The sequence below is a fragment of the Rattus rattus genome, chromosome 5, assembly GCF_011064425.1.
Source record: "Rattus rattus isolate New Zealand chromosome 5, Rrattus_CSIRO_v1, whole genome shotgun sequence".
NCBI classification, from domain to species: Eukaryota; Metazoa; Chordata; class Mammalia; order Rodentia; family Muridae; genus Rattus; species Rattus rattus.
Window position 1 is genome coordinate 134,969,895 of NC_046158.1, and position 17,024 is coordinate 134,986,918.

The following is a 17,024-nucleotide window of genomic DNA, read 5'->3' on the forward strand; positions in this document are numbered from 1 at the left end:
GCTACTCTCCTCCCACTGTCACTCGGGGCTGGGGCACTCACATTCTCCAGGCAGGTGCTGTCCTTGTCCTTGTGCAGGTAATGCTGCTGCCAAAAGCGCAGCAGGTTGTGGAAGTTGTTGAGCAGGAAGCCAGGGTACTTCTTGCTGTGCTCCATCCGCTGTAGCAGCCGCAGGTACAGGGGCAACCGCTCTTTCCGACGGGCTAGCATCAGGATCACCAGGCTGGTGTTGAGGCAGCTGACGTTCTCCTGCAGGGCCAAAGGCAGAGACGGTTTCCCATGTCCCATGGGCTGGGTCAGCAGCCTCAGGATGCCAGTGAGCCTGGACAGCCGCAGGGCAGGGAAGAGGGGATCCTAGGCCCACACAATGGCACAACAGTCTATGGCACCTTCCTGTACCCTGTGCCCACCTATTACCACCTGCACTGACAGTAGCACTGGTCCTTGTCTACATTTCTGTTCAGGTGTGACTTCTTCCAGAAGCTTCTCTCCCCTGCCAGGTGCACAAGCTAAGTGTGCAGTTATTCACTTAAGGATTTTAGTGCTGCACTGGGTTGCGACTTCAGAAGCAAGAGTCTAGTCTACCTTGTTCTCCAAGCTTCCCTAGCCCCAGACCTCGCCTCCCAGCATGTCAGCAACAAAAGAACCACTGCTCAGAGGTGCCAGCCTGTCTCTCATCTTAGAGAAGGGGTGTAAGGCTGTAAGAGAAGGCTGGCAGTTAGTGAAGGGAGGGGAACTCAGGTCCAATTCCATAGCTCACTGTAGCCAGAAGTTAGGGGGCGGGCACATGGGGAAGAACTGTAGCCTGGAGTCAGAAGAATGCAGTGCCAACCTCACCTCTGCCCCAACTGACTCTGTGGCCACAGCAGACTGGGTATCTGATCTTAGTTCCCCTGTAAACTGGGGCGACACCCTAGGAAGAACTGTTTCCAGAAAGAAGGGGGAACACAGACATGTTGGCCTCCAGGAGGAGAGATGGCTTCCAATCTACCCTCTGTGACTGCTCACTGGCTGGGACATCTCACCTGGGTTAGTGTCTGTACATGGATGATATTGATGAGGCGGAAGAGGAAGGACATCTGCGTGGGCACCTGGGATATGTAGGCGAGCAGGCGGCACTCGGACAGGACCTCGGCCACTGTGGAGGAAGGCAGAGGTGTAGCAGCAGGCGCATACAGTGGCGGGTCATCCATGCCATGGGTTAAGTCCATTTTGGTCCTGACCCTGCAGCTGGTGCTCTCTCACCACCAAAACAACTACGTTAGGGGTCAGAGACCCCTTCCAGAGGACCACAATGGCGGCTCTTCAGGCTGTGTGATACTTTCTTCCAGCTTCTACCTACTCCTGCACTCACTACACGCACAAACCCGTATGTACACACAGGATTAAAATAAATCTGTATAGACAACCACAAAACCCCAGCTTTCCTAAAAGCTGCAACAGCAGGTCAATCTCCAACTGTTTGGTCATCAGGCTGTGCCAAATTTCAGAGAAACCACACTCAGAAAGCGGCCTCCCAGCGGACACCAGCTCAGCTCCTATCTGTTTTCCTTCTCTGGGAGACAGGTGGAGAATACGCATTAAGAAGAAACACAGCAAGCCTGGGAGATGGCCCTCCGGACAACAATGCCACTGCAGCATTAGCTGCAGAGCGAGCAGCAGAGCTGGGGTCACCGGAAGGAACCCACGGTAAACCCTGTGTGGCAGCAGCAGGCGTCTAAACCCGGGAGCTGGGGTCACACAGGCAGGCAGACCTGGAAGCCAGCAGCTTAGGCAGACCCATGAGCTCCAGTCTCAGTAGGAGACTGTGTTCAAAAACTGAAGGTGGAAATAGAGACCTGGTATCAACCCCTGGCCTCCACGTCTGTACACATACCCACACACGCAAACAAACAGTCGAACTGAACTTTCCAGAACTCTTCTTTTTTTCTTTTTTCTTTTTTTTTCGGAGCTGAGGATCGAACCCAGGGCAAGCGCTCTACCACTGAGCTAAATCCCCAACCCCACTTTCCAGAACTCTTAATGAGACTGGTTTGCCATAGCTCTCACACATCTGTGTCCATGCTGTGGCAAGGGAGAAAGAGCACTGATCACATCAAAGTGTATGTGATCAGGTCTTCTGAAACAGACCCTTCAGAGAAGGAAGAGGAGGGAAGGGTCTAGTTATTCATGACCAGGATGCTTTTGGTACCAATGACAATGATGCGGAACACTGTCTTTTTGGAAGTGTTCATAAACTTGTGACAATCTGTTTGGTGCCACAGACCTCCTAGGGAAAGGGGCCCATATGTACTTATGTGTTACCTCACGCCACTCTATTTGAGGTCTTACACACCCACCACAACCACACGCTACAGAGGAAGGGACCCTGTTCAGTGTAGAAGACACCTTTTTCTTTACTAAGATGTTACACTTGTTCAATTAAAGGAAGCAAACCAGTGGAGAAGTTGACATAGCCCTCCTGACCCCAGGCACACAACTCCTGGCTGGAGGCTGCAGCCATCTGCATTGGCACCTTGGCCTCCTCACCTTTCATGTCCACCTGGTTTTCAAATCGGTCCAGCGACAGAGTGACACAGCGCACCAGCATGTTAGAATCCACTAGCGAGCTGTTGATCTGTTTCAGGAACACCTGGAACTGGAGAAGATGGTGCTCATTGGCAGGGCTGCTGGCCAGGTCACCACCGACCTTCTACCCCAGCTCCACTACCCTGCAGACAGGACACACCCAGTGGCCGCAAAGATACTGTAACAGCCAAAGTTCTCATTCCAATAGTTACAGGATCTGGTTTAAAGACTGAGAAAGAGTAGGTATAGTGGATGTTCAGGCTGCCCAACCAGATCCCAGACTCTTCCAACTGTGTGACCGCCCATCCTCACAGACAGCTGGTGCTGCAGCTAACGCCACGGAGCCCAAGGGCGAGCCCTACCTTTGCATCAGTGTTGATATATTTATTGAATCTCTTGAATGCATCAACATTGAACTTCATCAGCTCTCCCAGGAGGTCAAAGTAGCTCTGGAGTACATCCCTCGACTTGCATTCGCTGTCCACAATGCAGTATAAGATGTGCTGGGTTGGGCAGGGGACAGGGTAAGGGTGTGGATGGGTCTGCCCCTACCCGTATGCCACTCAGGCCGGGCCTGGAGTTCAGACTGCTCACCGCTTCAAGCAAGCACACAGATGGCTGAAACCTGTGACTGTGTAGACTCTTTTCTGAGGATCCTGGTGGCTCCAAGGACAGAGCCAGGTAACTGCCTCAGCAGGGGAACTGAGTGGGTGTGTGGTATTTGCTTTCCCAGGTCACACACAACGTCTCTGGCTTGCTTTCCAGCTACCTACATGGTTCTCTGTCTCCAGACCTAACAAGGGCTGCTGCCCTGTGCACTAGGGCCTAGAATTAAAGGGCAGAGCATATATTCTCACCCTCTGCACTGTTTTTATGTTTACCAATGAAACTGCTTAGAATACATAAAAATCAATAAATGTTTATTAACAACAATAAGCAAACTTAATTCCTCATCAGGGAAATTGTTCCCCTCCCTCTCTCTCTTCATTCCTTCCCTCTTTTCATTATCGTCTTGGTTTTCCTGAAACAGGGTCTGGCCTTGAACTTGCACAACTCCTGCTTCTCCTTCTGAAGTGCGGGGGTTTCCAAGCTCAGCTCATTTTCTCGGGCTTGCACTGATAGGCAGCCATTTTCCTTACATTCATGGTTCCACACTGACAGTAACTCTCTAGACCTCCCCCCGTACTTCGAGCTGTAGCTCTCCCTTCCATGTCCTCTCACTGCAGCCATTGATCAACATGGCAATCTTGTTTTTATTACTTTCATGTTTTACAGTCTAATCACTGCCCGCTTCCCACGTCCCTCATCCTATTCCTCCTCCCTACTTTCTCCAACAGGATGTTTCTCCCCAACCCCCACCTCTCCACTCCCTGAGGCCTCAAGTCCCCCCAGGGTTAGACATGCCTTCTCCCACTGAGGCCATGTCCTCTGCTGTATATGTGTCGGGGCCTTGACCCAGCTCCTGTATGCTGCCTGGTTGGTGGCTCTGTTAACTTTTAGTCAATACCAAATTGTCCTCAGGGTCAAAGGGCTTGCTGGGTAACTCTATATTCTACATTCCTGAGTCCCTTAGCCTTCAGTACCTACAGAGAGCCCACTGCTGGCAACCCAGGACCAACCCTGAGCAATGTGCACTAGGAACCAGAACAGGTCTGTTTCTGACCAAACTCCCTAGGCTCAAGATGAGGAATCAATGCATGGGGCTGGGAGGATTCCGCCCCCACCCTCCGCCCTCCTGGTCCCTCCACCCTACCTCCAGAAGGCCTCGCTTCAGCAGGAACATCTGGTCTGCATAGGACGTAGTCCCTCGGAGAAAACTTTCCACAGCCCGGGCTTGCCAAAACCTATGACCAAAATGTTGACCCCTGGCCCAGGTGGCTTTGGCTGTCCTCCCCTGGTGCAGGCTCAATGCCCCCAGGGTCAGAGCGGTTTGCAGCCAAGTATCTGATATTTACTTAACATTTTCCAGTCTGGGTACCAGCCCTAGGTCTTGAGGACACAGCAATGACAAGAGAACCGCCATTCTCGTATATGGTGTTCACAGCTCAGCAGGGACCAGTCTTTCATGTAGCTATACCAGAATGGGTTTCTGTGGTATATGGGCATACACAGTTGCATCTGGGCTCAGAGAGTAGCCTCTAATAAGTTCCATGTAAAACCACTCTAGGCTTTCCACTCTCAGAATATTGGAAGGACATGGACCTAGAAGCCAGGGACGTGTGGCCGCAGAAGGGTATGTGTGAGATGTCACTGAGTTCATATGCACTGAGCTCTCTAGGAAGAGCCAACAGACACTGAGTGGCCCAGAGGCTCAGCTGGGATCCCTGAAGGAGGGTCTGAATAGGTAAGGCTGAGATGACAGGGGACCTTGTAGGGACAGAGCCTTGTAGCCAGGCCAGCTGAAATCCTCTTGTCTAAAACCTCCCAATCCCACCCCTGCCCACCTAGGTGGCCAGGAGCTCTGCAGCCTCCTCCTTGGTGCCGTGCCACCTAGCAGATGGCTTCTGGGGTGGTTCCTGGCTCTATTTCTTCCCATACTGCACTGAAGCAGGTTTCTTTCTTTTCATGCTTATTTCCCATGATCCCAAGTAGTCACACAGGCATAGCCTGGATCCTATTTGTGCTCTACCTCTCTAGTGCCAGCCTGATGCATGCTCAGTCACCTCCTAGCGTACCCTGCTGGTATGTGACAAGGACACACACACTTACCAGCCGAGTCCCATGGAGCCACCTAACATCCTTACCCTTTGGGAGCCCCCTGGCTCCTAGACGTCTCCCAGGGCCATCTGCTCCTTACTCACCTGAATGAAGACTCTGCTGGCTCCTTCTTCATGACCTGCAGCAGCCGGGTTAGTAAGCCCCTCTTGCCGTCACACACCAGACTCCTGAAATCAAAGGGATAGACAGGGCTGGTGACAGATCTCAATGGCTGATGGGCCACTGAGCTAGTCCTGTGGGGTGTGGAGATGAACGAGCGGGTAATGTCTGAGTCTGTGAGGATGCTCTCTCGCTCCACTGTGTGCTGGGACCTCAGACTGTGCCGTTGTCAGCTCCATAGCCAAGTGCACTTCTGCACCTTAGGCCACGTTTCCCTCCTCAGACCCTACTGGCAAGAGGCAGAGGCACGCCCAGGGCCAAATGGGGCTCCGAACTTCCAGGAGAAGGGCCATTTACATCACAAACGGGTTTAATCCAGGCTACAGCAGAGTATGCCAGATAGAATAACATCTGTGCCAACCGGTAGGGCCCAGAGTTCTTTTTCCTGCCCCAGGGTCAGTTCCAGCTCAGCTGTGAGCTTCTAGGCCTCAGTTTCCTGTCTGAGGCAGAGGCAGTAGTAGGTGAGAAAGTAATTCGGCCTGTCATGGTGGCAGGTGTCTGGGCCCTCAGACTCTCTCCGCACAGCAGCTCCACTTCCATCCCTGTAGACTCGGGCAGCTCCACTTCTCAGGAGGAGGTGGGGTGTGACTCTAGTTGCTAGATTAGGTTCACACTTCATAAGCTCCCGAGAGGCTGCCATGTCACTGTGCTGATCCCAAAGATGAGGTAGACACAGGGCAAGGGGTGATGGGGCTGCTTCTTCTTACCCTGCTTGGCACAGCTGCCACCGGGCAGGAACTGAGGATACCAGTGAGGGGCCATTTGCATGGGACAAGGTGGAAGGGCAGAGTATAGCTGACCTTTGGCAGGGGCCAGATGAGACCTCTGTCATCTACATTAGATAGGAAGATGACGATGGCACTTCCTTTTGAGGGCTGCTGTGATGCTCGGTTAGGAAATGCAGGAGATGTGAGTATCTAGCACACAAAGCCATGGTGAGTGGCAGTTACGTGTGAGAAAGTGCAAGAACACACGGCTGTGTGTACCCTGGGAGCCCTGCATCCACGGCTGTCTCCCACCAGGATCACCTGTCAGTGTTGAGGACGGCTTCCACCTCAGGGATGTTGGCTTTCAGAGAGATGGCACTGAGTTCATTTAGCTCCTGGTTGTTGAGCAGCAGGTACTTGTTCCTGAAACAAACGGGTCAGAGGTAAAGGGCAGGACTGGGGCCGCTCTGCGGCTCTGCCGCGGGGCAGAGAGTTCCGTCTGCCTCTGCCCACTCCTGCTGGGAGGAGCTGAGGGTCCACCAGCACTACTGCGCATGCTTGTCACTCACTAGAGCCCTTCCTCGGCATCTCCAGGTCTGTGTGGTACACCGAACGTTTCTATATGACTTTTCAAAGTCACCTGCACCTCAGCACGTCCAATATCGTCTCCATCTTAGCCCTGAGCCTAGCTCTGCTGCATTCTCAGTGGCCAGGGTCACAGACGCAGAGGCCTGACCCACTCTGACACCTCTCCTCTTTCACCCAGGCTTGTTATTATAGTCTGTGTAGCACAGAAGACTTCCTCAGCTGTTTCTCACAGGAAGGGAACCCTCGCCCAGCTCTTTGAGTGAGTTTTTGAACAGGCCTTGGACAATGTCATTATTGAAATGCTTGCCCTAGTTCTCACGCTTCTGTTGTGTTAACACCCAGGGAGTGACTGTGTCTTCAAGGCCCTGTGCGGCCATGCCATCTCTGTGGCTACAACAAACTGAGCAGCTCACACCTGCCACACCATCTGGCCACCTTGGTTTTCATGACCATGCCATGTCCTCCTACAGGCCTTCTCTTCGTGGGGGCCTTCTGGCTAGAACACTCTCATGCTGCCTCTTCATCCCATTCAGGCCTCTGCCCAAAAACAGCTTCTGCAATATCACTGAGCACCGCCAGCCAGTCAGGACACTTGGCAACTGTCCTTTCACAGAGTGTGCTCTTCTGTGCCCATACACCATGCCTATCTGTCAGCAGGCATTCTGCAACTGGTGACCTTCTCTATGGTAAACTTCCTCTCCCAAATGTATCCTACATGACAGCAGGGGCCATAGTATTTCCATGGAACCAGGTACACAGAAGTGCCAACTGAGAGTTTGATGAAAGCTAGGACAGGAATACACACACACACACACACACACACACACACACACACACACACACACAGAGAGAGAGAGAGAGAGAGAGAGAGAGAGAGAGAGAGAGAGAGAGAGGGAGGGAGGGAGGGAGAGAGAATCAGTACAATTCTGTCACCTACAGGTGCCTTCGGCCACAGACGATCTCACAAGACAGAATCACAAAACAATAGAGACCACTAGGCCATATTATACTCACGTATGTTCTATTAACTTGTACAATGTTCCAAAAATTTAAATCAACATTTAAAAATCCGGTTGACACTGAACTGAGAATAGGACCCCCGTTGAAGGAATCAGAGAAAGAACTGGAAGAGCTTGAAGGGGCTCGAGACCCCATATGTACAACAATGCCAAGCAACCAGAGCTTCCAGGGACTAAGCCACTACCTAAAGACTATACATGGACTGACCCTGGACTCTGACCTCATAGGTAGCAATGAATAGCCTAGTAAGAGCACCAGTGGAAGGGGGAAGCCCTGGGTCCTGCTAAGACTGAACCCCAGTGAACTAGACTGTTGGGGGAGGGCAGCAATGGGGGGGGGTTGGGAGGGGAACACCCATAAGGAAGGGGGGGGGAGGGGATGTTTGCCCGAAACCGGGAAAGGGAATAACACTCGAAATGTATATAAGAAATACTCAAGTTAATAAAAAAAAAAATCCGGTTAACCTCCAGCACGGTCATGGCTACCCCTCCTCTGGGCCTTTCATGGAAGCCTTAAGCTCAGTACATCTACTTCTGTGTGCACATAGTTGTTAGGGCCTTACCTTAATGCCAAGGCCCAGAATCCCGTTTCCCCTCCTCTACACTGTTCCTGTTATAGTGCAAATCATTTTTTTGGTACATTCTCCCAAAAGCTTAACCATTAAAAATCAAGAGAGTAGAATATCTCGAACAAGTGGGAAGGGGGAGTCAACAACACATTTCACTGTAGAGGTGGGAGCCTCCATGTTTCCAGTCAGGGACTCTGAGGCTCAGAGCTAGTCACTGGACCAGTGTGTTGTTCCAAGGGCAAAGAGAGGCAGCACTTCTGTCCTTTGATGGTGGTTGTGAAGGTAGAGGAGAAACCCAGAACCCAGATGGAAGGAAGGGTAGCCACCTACATGGCTGAGGAGCACAGCCACACAAGGTACAGGGGCTCCTGCTAGCCCTACAGACGGGGCTCCTCGGTCAGAGAGGAGAGAGAGAAGAGCCGGGGAGGGGCCTGTAGAAGACGCCTCCAGGGCACTCATACTTACTCATGGTGGTCACTGAAACTCTGGAGAAGTCTCAAAAACTGGATCTTCAAGGTGATATCCTATGACACATATTAAAGCTACGTTAGTCACAATACTTCTAAATAAAACAAGGCGAGGCTCTGCTAACAGCCCTGTCTTGCTGCATTGCTTCTTTGCATCCCTGCCCTCCAGCACAATGAGTTCTCTTTACTTGAAAAGTCAGACTTCAGAGCTCACCAATGTCAAGGTAAACTAATGTAGACCTTTTCTGCTAACAACATCCTTAGCATATTGGATTAAAAAAAATATCCAAGTTCTTTTATATGTGAGGCTTAGAAGCTAGAAAGGGAAACTATAGGAATCAGAAAAGCCTGGCCCTGAGAAGTAGGCCGGTGTTCTGGAGCTCAGGGAGCAGGTGGATGATGTGAGAGGCCTAGTCACAACACAGCTATGGACTCTAGGTCCTGCAGTGACCTGGTAAAGTCTCCCAGAAGTAAGAAATTCTGAAAGGGAACTAACCATGAAACTGGCTCCTCTTAGAGCACAAGCAGAAGAGTGCCCAGGGCGGGGGCGGCGCAGGTCCCCAGGACGGCTGCCTCCCAACATCAGGGAACAAGAGGCATGCCACCCTGAGTGTGTAAAGACCCAAACACAAGCTGCTGGCACCACAGCAGCATCTCCAAGAGACCAAAGGGAAGTAACAAACCATGAGAGAAAAACTGCAAAAGCAAAAGCAAAAGCAGAAGCCACAGTATGTTTCCACGATGAACAAAGCCCAAGTGGTCTCCTGCAGTCAGACATGTTATCCAGATATATTCACTTAATACTAACTTAAATGGAAGAATGAAAAGCAATCAAATGAGGTTGGAGGCAGGGCACTGAGGAAAGTCCCACAACACAGGTTCGAGAACCCACGGCAGCAGGTCCCACTAGCTATCAGATATTTCGTGCCAGAGTTGTGGGAAGGCAGTGCTCTGAGGGCATAGGCCCATGGCCCTCCCAGTCCAAGAACACAGCTTCAGAGATTAGAGATTCTGTGATGCAGTCAAACGTGAACGAATGGCACAAAGGCCTTCTGATGCCCATTCAACACCCCATTGGCATGCTCTGAGATAGAGCCGGAGGTAAGTTCTTGGCCTAAAAACTTGTTTCTGCTCTCTTCTGGCCTCAGGGTCAGCAGTGGTTCGTAAAACACTAAGTCTTTGCAGTGAACACCCTGTCTGCTCCCAGGCTCTCTTGCTTACCGGGCTACAGTCACAGTTCTGGTTGTGACCATGGAGGACAAGAGCAGATGCTGAATGCTTCCTCCAAATCAGTTTGTCGAACAAATTGTTGAGTCCTGGGATCAACTTGAACTCAGCAATCATCCTGTGGACCTGTGTAGGGAGAAAGACTGAGACCAATGTGTGCATAAGGTCAGCAAGGCCTCTCCTCCAGTTCAACCATCTTCAGGGTGAAAAGAGCAGTTGCCAGTAGTGAGAGCTGCCATTTAAAGACATCCTCCACCCTGACTCTACAGTAACACTTTCTTAAAACAGTGTGTGAGCACGCATGTATGTGCTGCTGGCCTGAGAAGCTAGAAAAGGGCATTGGATCCTCTAGAGACGCTGTTAAAGCCTGGCCTGCAACTCACCAGGAGGAGTAAGCCATCTTATTTGGCTTAGAAAATGTGTTTAAGAGCTGGAAAGATGGCTCAGTTAAAAGCAGTGGTTAAAAGCATTGGTGGCTACTCTTCCAGAGGATGGGGGTTTGATTCTCAACACCTACATGGCTATTTAGAACCTTCTGTAACTCCAGTCAAAGAGGATCCATCACCCTCTTCTGGCATTTGAAGGTCCCACACACACATGGTATATAGACACCCAGGCAAAAAACACACACACACACAGACACACACAGATACACACAGACACACACAGACACACATAGATAGACAGACAGACAGACAGACAGACACACACACACACACACACACACACATCACGGGGCAGGGGGCATGTGTGCCTAGTGCCCATGAAGGCCAGAGAGTGTCAGATCCTGGAACTGAATTTAAAGATAGCCGTGAGTTGCTATGTGGGTCCTGGGAATCAAACTCTGATCCTCTGGAAGAACAGCCTCACTTTTAAACACCAACAACCTCTCCAGCCCTGAGAAAATATTCTTTTTTTTTTTTTTTAAGAATTTTATTTATTTTACGTATGTGAGTACACTGTAGAGTGAGTACACTGCAGCTGTCTTCAGACACACCAGAAGAAGGTTTCGGATCCTATTACAGATGGTTGTGAGCCACCATGTGGTTGCTGGGAATTGAACTCAGGACCTCTGGAAAAGCAGTCGGAGCTCTTAACCACTGAGCCATCTCTCCAGCCCGAAAAAATATTCTTAAATCATGGAAAAAGCTCAACCTCTCAATATGAAGAAAAGTTCACATCTCAAACAATCTCTTGCTTTTTCAGATGGGCAAAGGAGAAAGAGGTCTAGCGTGACTTTGGCATCTGTCACTGTCACTTCACAGCTGGTAGTAACATTTCAGCAGTTCTCAAATCCAGGACGATCTATTGGAGGAAGCAGACCACTGAGAGTAGATCCTTCAGAGTATCTTGTTCCTGTCCTCTCCCTGTCTATTTCTGTTTCCTGGCTGTCATGTGGTAGTTTTGTTACACCACATTTCTTGCCACAAGGACTGATCCCTCTAAACAGTGAGCCAAAACAAACCGTTCTCCTCCAGCCTGCTTTTCCCAGGGACACAGACCTGATAAGAGAAGACAGGGATCTGGAGTTCCCAGGGACACAGACCTGATAGAGAAGACAGGGATCTGGAGAAGCAGTGCCACTGCTTCGGCCAAACCAGACTATGTAGCCCCTAGGCCTCTGGAACTTGTTTGCCAGAGAAAACTGGAAGTCGGGGGAAGGGGGCAGTATAGGAAGAGAGAGCAGGAGAAAGAAGAGGAGATCCAGGGGAGATCCAGCAGGGCTTAACAGGAAGTTCTAATGGGATTCAAAAAGACCAGAATACCATACAAGAGCAAACCAAAGAGACAGCTCGTGAGGTTTCAATGGGAACAGGATCTAGAGAACAATCCCAGTACATCCCAGCAAATAATTTGCTTATATTTTGCCACCTCCTGATGCTGGGAGGCTGAGTTTAAATGTGACAGACTAATCGGAGGAGAAACTTTAAGACAGGACAGCTTTGGGCTATGAAATGGCTATTACTGACTGCTCCTGGCCAATTTTAGTGAAAATTAGGAGCAGAAAGCAGAGAAGAATTTAAAAAGCAAAGTGGGCTAGTCAGAGTTCAAAGTTGTGGGTAAGGAGGATGTGATTGGGAAGCAGATCGGGGCATTAAAAGCCAAGCCTGGTGCACAGGGACAGGAAAACAGAGATCAAGGGAAGTGCCCAGCAGCATTTCCAGGGTTACACTGTGCCTGCCCACTCCAGGCTCCCAGTCATAAGCTCATCTGAAGCATTCTCCTGTGAGCAGAGCCTGCCAGGGTGCTCTGCTCACACAGGCATCTACAGCACTTTTCTCTCAGGTTCAGCTTCCCCCACACTGAAGACTACTGCTGTTACAGTCCAAGTGGACCTAGCCATTACTTAAGTTAGTAGCACACCCTGGAACCGCTTGTGTGATACTAAATTTTTGTTTTATTTTTATGACAGTTTTTCTACATAGCCCAGACTGGTTCTGATCTTGGGATCTTCATGCCTTCTGAATGCTGGGAATTATAGATTTATAGCACCACATGCAGCTACACGATGCTGGTTTTGTGGGCATGTAGAATGCAAAAGCTATGGAATCATTAAAGCTTTCACTGAGATTTCAAGCAAAGCCCAGGGGCCAGGATCCTATAAGTATAGTATCAGAGTCCTACAGGAAGCTTCTGAGAGGGTGATGCATGAACCCAAGCCATAGTGGAGACACTAGGTGTACCTACGACAACTACAGGGAGCATCTACAGCCTGCCCAGGAGAGAGGCCATGAAGGCTGCAGTGACAAGGTCACAGGGCAAGGCTCCAGGCTACTGGCACTCACCTCAAGACAGCACACTTCCTACTCTAGACACACTGTTACAGGTTTAATGGTTCTCTCCTGGGTTCTTCTCTCATTTTGTAACCAGAGGACCTACGTTTGGTTTCCAGCATCCATGTCAGGTAGCTTACAATTCCAGCTCCAGAGGATCTCATGTCCTCTTCCGGTCTCTGGAGGTATCCATGCATATGTGCATTCACACATACACACACGTACACACACAGACACACACACATGTATACGTACATACACACACAGAGACAGACACGCACACAGGCTTGCAACGGTAAAAGGCTTGGTGCTCAGTGTTCAGCTGGTGGTTCTACTTTGGGGGAGCTTTAGAAACATAAGGAGGAAGGATCTACTTTGTCTCCCCCCTTTCCCCTTTGTTTCTGGCTGCCATGACAGAGCTGCCCTGCTCTACCACACCTTCCCCACAGTTAAATGACATCTCTGAAACTATGGGCAAAAATAAACCTTCCCTCCTTTATGAGACTTTCCTCCAGTGCCCAGTCATCAGTGCAACAGCCTGGCTAATACAGCGTCATTTTGGTGACGTAGACACCAGTCATGTCTAAATACTGCAGGTGACAGGGCATGCTGGTACTTCCTGCAGAAGGAGGGTGGTTTTCAGGATCCCCCAATTTACAAGTCCACACTTTCTTAGCCAACAATTTCCCTTTCGTTATGGGACAGACCCTTCCATATGATGAATGGCGTCTTTACAGCAGCAGTGCTGGAAACATTCACATCAGCCAGGGCAGGCTTAATTTACACTTCTATCAGAAGATTAGCTAAACAAATTATGGGAGAAAAGCAGGAGTAGAAAAGAAATAATCCAAGTCGTTCACATGTAGTGAGCTAAACAACCACCGAAATACATGAAAGAAGATGTGTCTTACACGCAAGTAGGTGCATAAAGGCTCGCTTCTGTAAGGATAAAGAACTGTGGGAGGAAACACTCGGATGTGTCTCAGGATGCTAGGGCCCAGAGGAAGACAGGTTCCACGGATCCTCATTTGTATCACCTATGGGAATTATGTGCCTACTACATTTTTTTATGAAACAAAACCCTTGCTACTCTTGAGACTATCCCTGTTATGATAGCCACAGAATGACCGGGGCTGGGATCCAAGCCTCTGCTCAGCGACAGTCACTGTACGGGGAGTGAAGCGCAGCAGGGCTGGCTAAGGAGACACCGCCTTACTCAGGCCTCATCCACAGCTCTGTCTCTTCCCAGCCCGGACCCAGGAGGAAGAAGGGAGTCATTAGGGGAATGTTCCTGGGGGTTACAGCTAGGACTTCCTGCTTGCCATGAAGTAAGCAATTTTGCTCTGCACACCCTTCGTCCCTGATGTACAATCTCAAAAATCCCAATCAGGAGAACTCAGACTTCTGTGAATGTGATCTGAAATAAACCATCCCTCCCCTAAACTGCTTCTGTCAGACAGCATCACGGCAACAAAAGCTAAGAAAGTCCTGTTCCCCTCTCCTACCTCGAGGCTTAGGGACCCCTTTCCCCTGCATTGCCCAGGTTTCCTAAGTGGGCACAGCTTTAGGAGCTGCCCTAGTCTCCTGATCGCACGTCAGAGAGGCAGGGCTCTGCTGCAGCTACCAGGACCACTCCGGTGTTTTAATTTCTTGAGATTAAATTTACATAATTTCTCTTTTCCCTTTCGTCCTTCCAACCCTCCAATCTATCCTTTCCCCCTTGTTCTCTCTTCTTTTTTTTTCCCCACCCCGTTCTTGTTTCTTGAATTGTTATATACATATATGTACACACACACACACACAAACGCACACACACACACACACACACAAACGCGCACACACACACACACAAACGCGCACACACACACACACACGCACACACACACAAACGCGCACACACACACACGCACACACACACACAAACGCAAACGCAGCTGCCAGCACGCACACACACACACACACACACGCACACGCACACGCACACGCACACGCACACGCACACGCACACGCGCACACACCCGGCCCAGTCTATCTAATGTTTCTCATAGGCACTTTTTAGGGCTGATCATTTGCTATTTGATAATGACCATTTGGTATTTGATAACCAATTGGTGGTATGTTTTTCACAGCAATCTGTTTTGTTTTGTTTTGTTTTGTTTTTGCAGTCCTGGCTGTCCTGGAACTCACTCTGTGGACCAGGCTAGCCTTGAACTCAGATTTCCATTGGCCTCTGCCTCTTGAGTTCTGGAATTAAAGGTGTGCATCATCACCACGCGGGCATACAGCATTAGTCTTTAATCTTTAATTACTAAAGAAAAATGCTTGCTCCTGGCCTGCACACTGTCACTCCCTACAGATGCTGCCTGAAGCACAGAGACTCTCACGTATACTTATATTACAGAAGAGAAGTTAAACAAATAACGATCCATCCAAATGGTGGGATGAAAAAGCAGGGGTGGAAAAGAAAGACTGTGAAGTCGCTGAAATGCAGGAAAGGAAGAATGCTTTCTACTCAGTTAAATGAATAAAAATCATATTTGCTTCTATAAGTATTAAAGAATCTAGAATCAGGCTGGTTTCCTCACAAGAAGGAAACAGCGCATAGCTGGGCCGGAGTGTGTGCCGTCCGAGGCCAGTGGGATCCTCCTGGCCCCCGAGGGCTCTGCTCGGCTCTGGCTCTCCCACTCTGAGGCTGGAGCAGCACCCACCTGGTTTCGCTGACGCCCCATGAGCAGCACACAGAGGACATAGAGCACCTCCAGTTTGTACATAATCTCATGCATGATCTTCATCGACTGCGGCAGCTGCGTCCTGGCTGAGTTATGCGGCAGCCCGCCCTCCTCCGAAGTGCCTAGAGGAGGGAACACAGTGGAGGCTGGCATAGCCCCCATACGGTGGGTGAGGCATGGCTCCTGAAGAAACTCACTCTACTCAGAAGTCTGCTGTGAAGAAACTGGAATTAAAGTGCCATCAGACCTCACTCAGGCTCTCATTAGACACTTTAAACCCAGGAGACCTCACGCCCTCAAGAGCAAGACCAGCTTAGAAACACAGGAAAAGGCCTCTGCAGTTCCATCCTTTTCAACATCAAGTAAACATTCTGACTTGGCCAACAGTCACTCTCCCTGTATTTCTTGTTGCCAATCAGACAGACAGATATCTGACAGACAAATTGTGGAGAACATTGGGTCCCAATGACCAGCTGTCTATTCTGCAGACAACGTGAAGGATTCTTTTACAATCCTTCCTTCAGGAAATCCCTCTGGTTCACTTTATTCCTCACTGAACAGGAGCCCAGCTCTGGACCCACAGAGCTGCAGGAAGCTGACAAGCACTGGCAGCCTGGCCAGTGGTTAGACCGCATGCCCTGGCTGTGTGGTGCTGGGGAAGCAGGGTGGCTTCCCGGTGTACACTGCTCATCCTCGTTTGAGTCAGTGGCCACATCAGGAGTACCAGCTGCTACCGTTACAGAGATGGAGGAAAGAACCTATGGAAGGTGCTTAGAACAATGCCTGGTACACGCAAGCACAATGTTAAATAATGTAAAAATACTGAATTCTTCTGCTAACGCTTGCTTGCAGTAATTTAGAAATTAAAAAAGTTAACTAATACATAAAAACCTATACCTATTAATGGGAGTTTTGATAAGACACATACATATATACCGCTTAATAATTTAATCAAGTTAAAGGGTATCTTTTCAAACATCTACAATTCTGTGTTTTGAGACATACAGTAATATAGTCTCTAGTCACAGGGTAATAACCTATGGGACTTTTCATTTTCATTTCTATTTTATTTTATTTGTTTATTTGAGCAAAGTCTCATTCTTTAGGCCTAGCTCGCCTGGAACATGCTATGCAGACCAGGACAGCCTTGAACACAGACATCCACCTGCCACTGCGTTCCACAGTGGGACCAGAGCTGGCACAGTTGGTCATACTCCGCAGACCATTCCTCATTCCCACCTATCTATGGCTTTTGTTTTGCTTTGGTTTTGCTTTTATTTTTTCAGCTTGTATTCTTCCTGGTGACTCAAGTGTCAGCAGGCAAAGGAAAATTGTACCATTAAAAAAAGGCCTGAGAAAATGCTATCCATCTAACATATGCGTCTACATAGAGGAGAACAACCCAGGATCACGCCATCCCCACTGGGACATCCTAACCAGTGGTCTGAGGTGACGGGGTTGGGGCAGAACACAGATCTGGCCACACGCTCAAGCCTTAAA

At 49.7% G+C, this 17,024-nt stretch overlaps 1 protein-coding gene across 1 annotated transcript in view; it reads right to left on the reverse strand.

Moving 5' to 3' along the window:
• Window positions 1-17,024, reverse strand: part of Trpc4ap (transient receptor potential cation channel subfamily C member 4 associated protein) — a 71,011-nt gene that overhangs the window by 908 nt on the left and 53,079 nt on the right. Inside the window, exons 9-18 of the mRNA XM_032904545.1 lie at window positions 15,504-15,670; window positions 10,016-10,147; window positions 8,793-8,851; window positions 6,473-6,574; window positions 5,369-5,452; window positions 4,321-4,411; window positions 2,930-3,070; window positions 2,529-2,637; window positions 1,025-1,137; window positions 42-248 (exon numbers count right to left, since the gene is read on the reverse strand). Coding sequence (XP_032760436.1) covers window positions 42-248; window positions 1,025-1,137; window positions 2,529-2,637; window positions 2,930-3,070; window positions 4,321-4,411; window positions 5,369-5,452; window positions 6,473-6,574; window positions 8,793-8,851; window positions 10,016-10,147; window positions 15,504-15,670 — 1,205 coding nt within the window. The remainder of the gene's footprint in view (window positions 1-41; window positions 249-1,024; window positions 1,138-2,528; window positions 2,638-2,929; window positions 3,071-4,320; window positions 4,412-5,368; window positions 5,453-6,472; window positions 6,575-8,792; window positions 8,852-10,015; window positions 10,148-15,503; window positions 15,671-17,024) is intronic.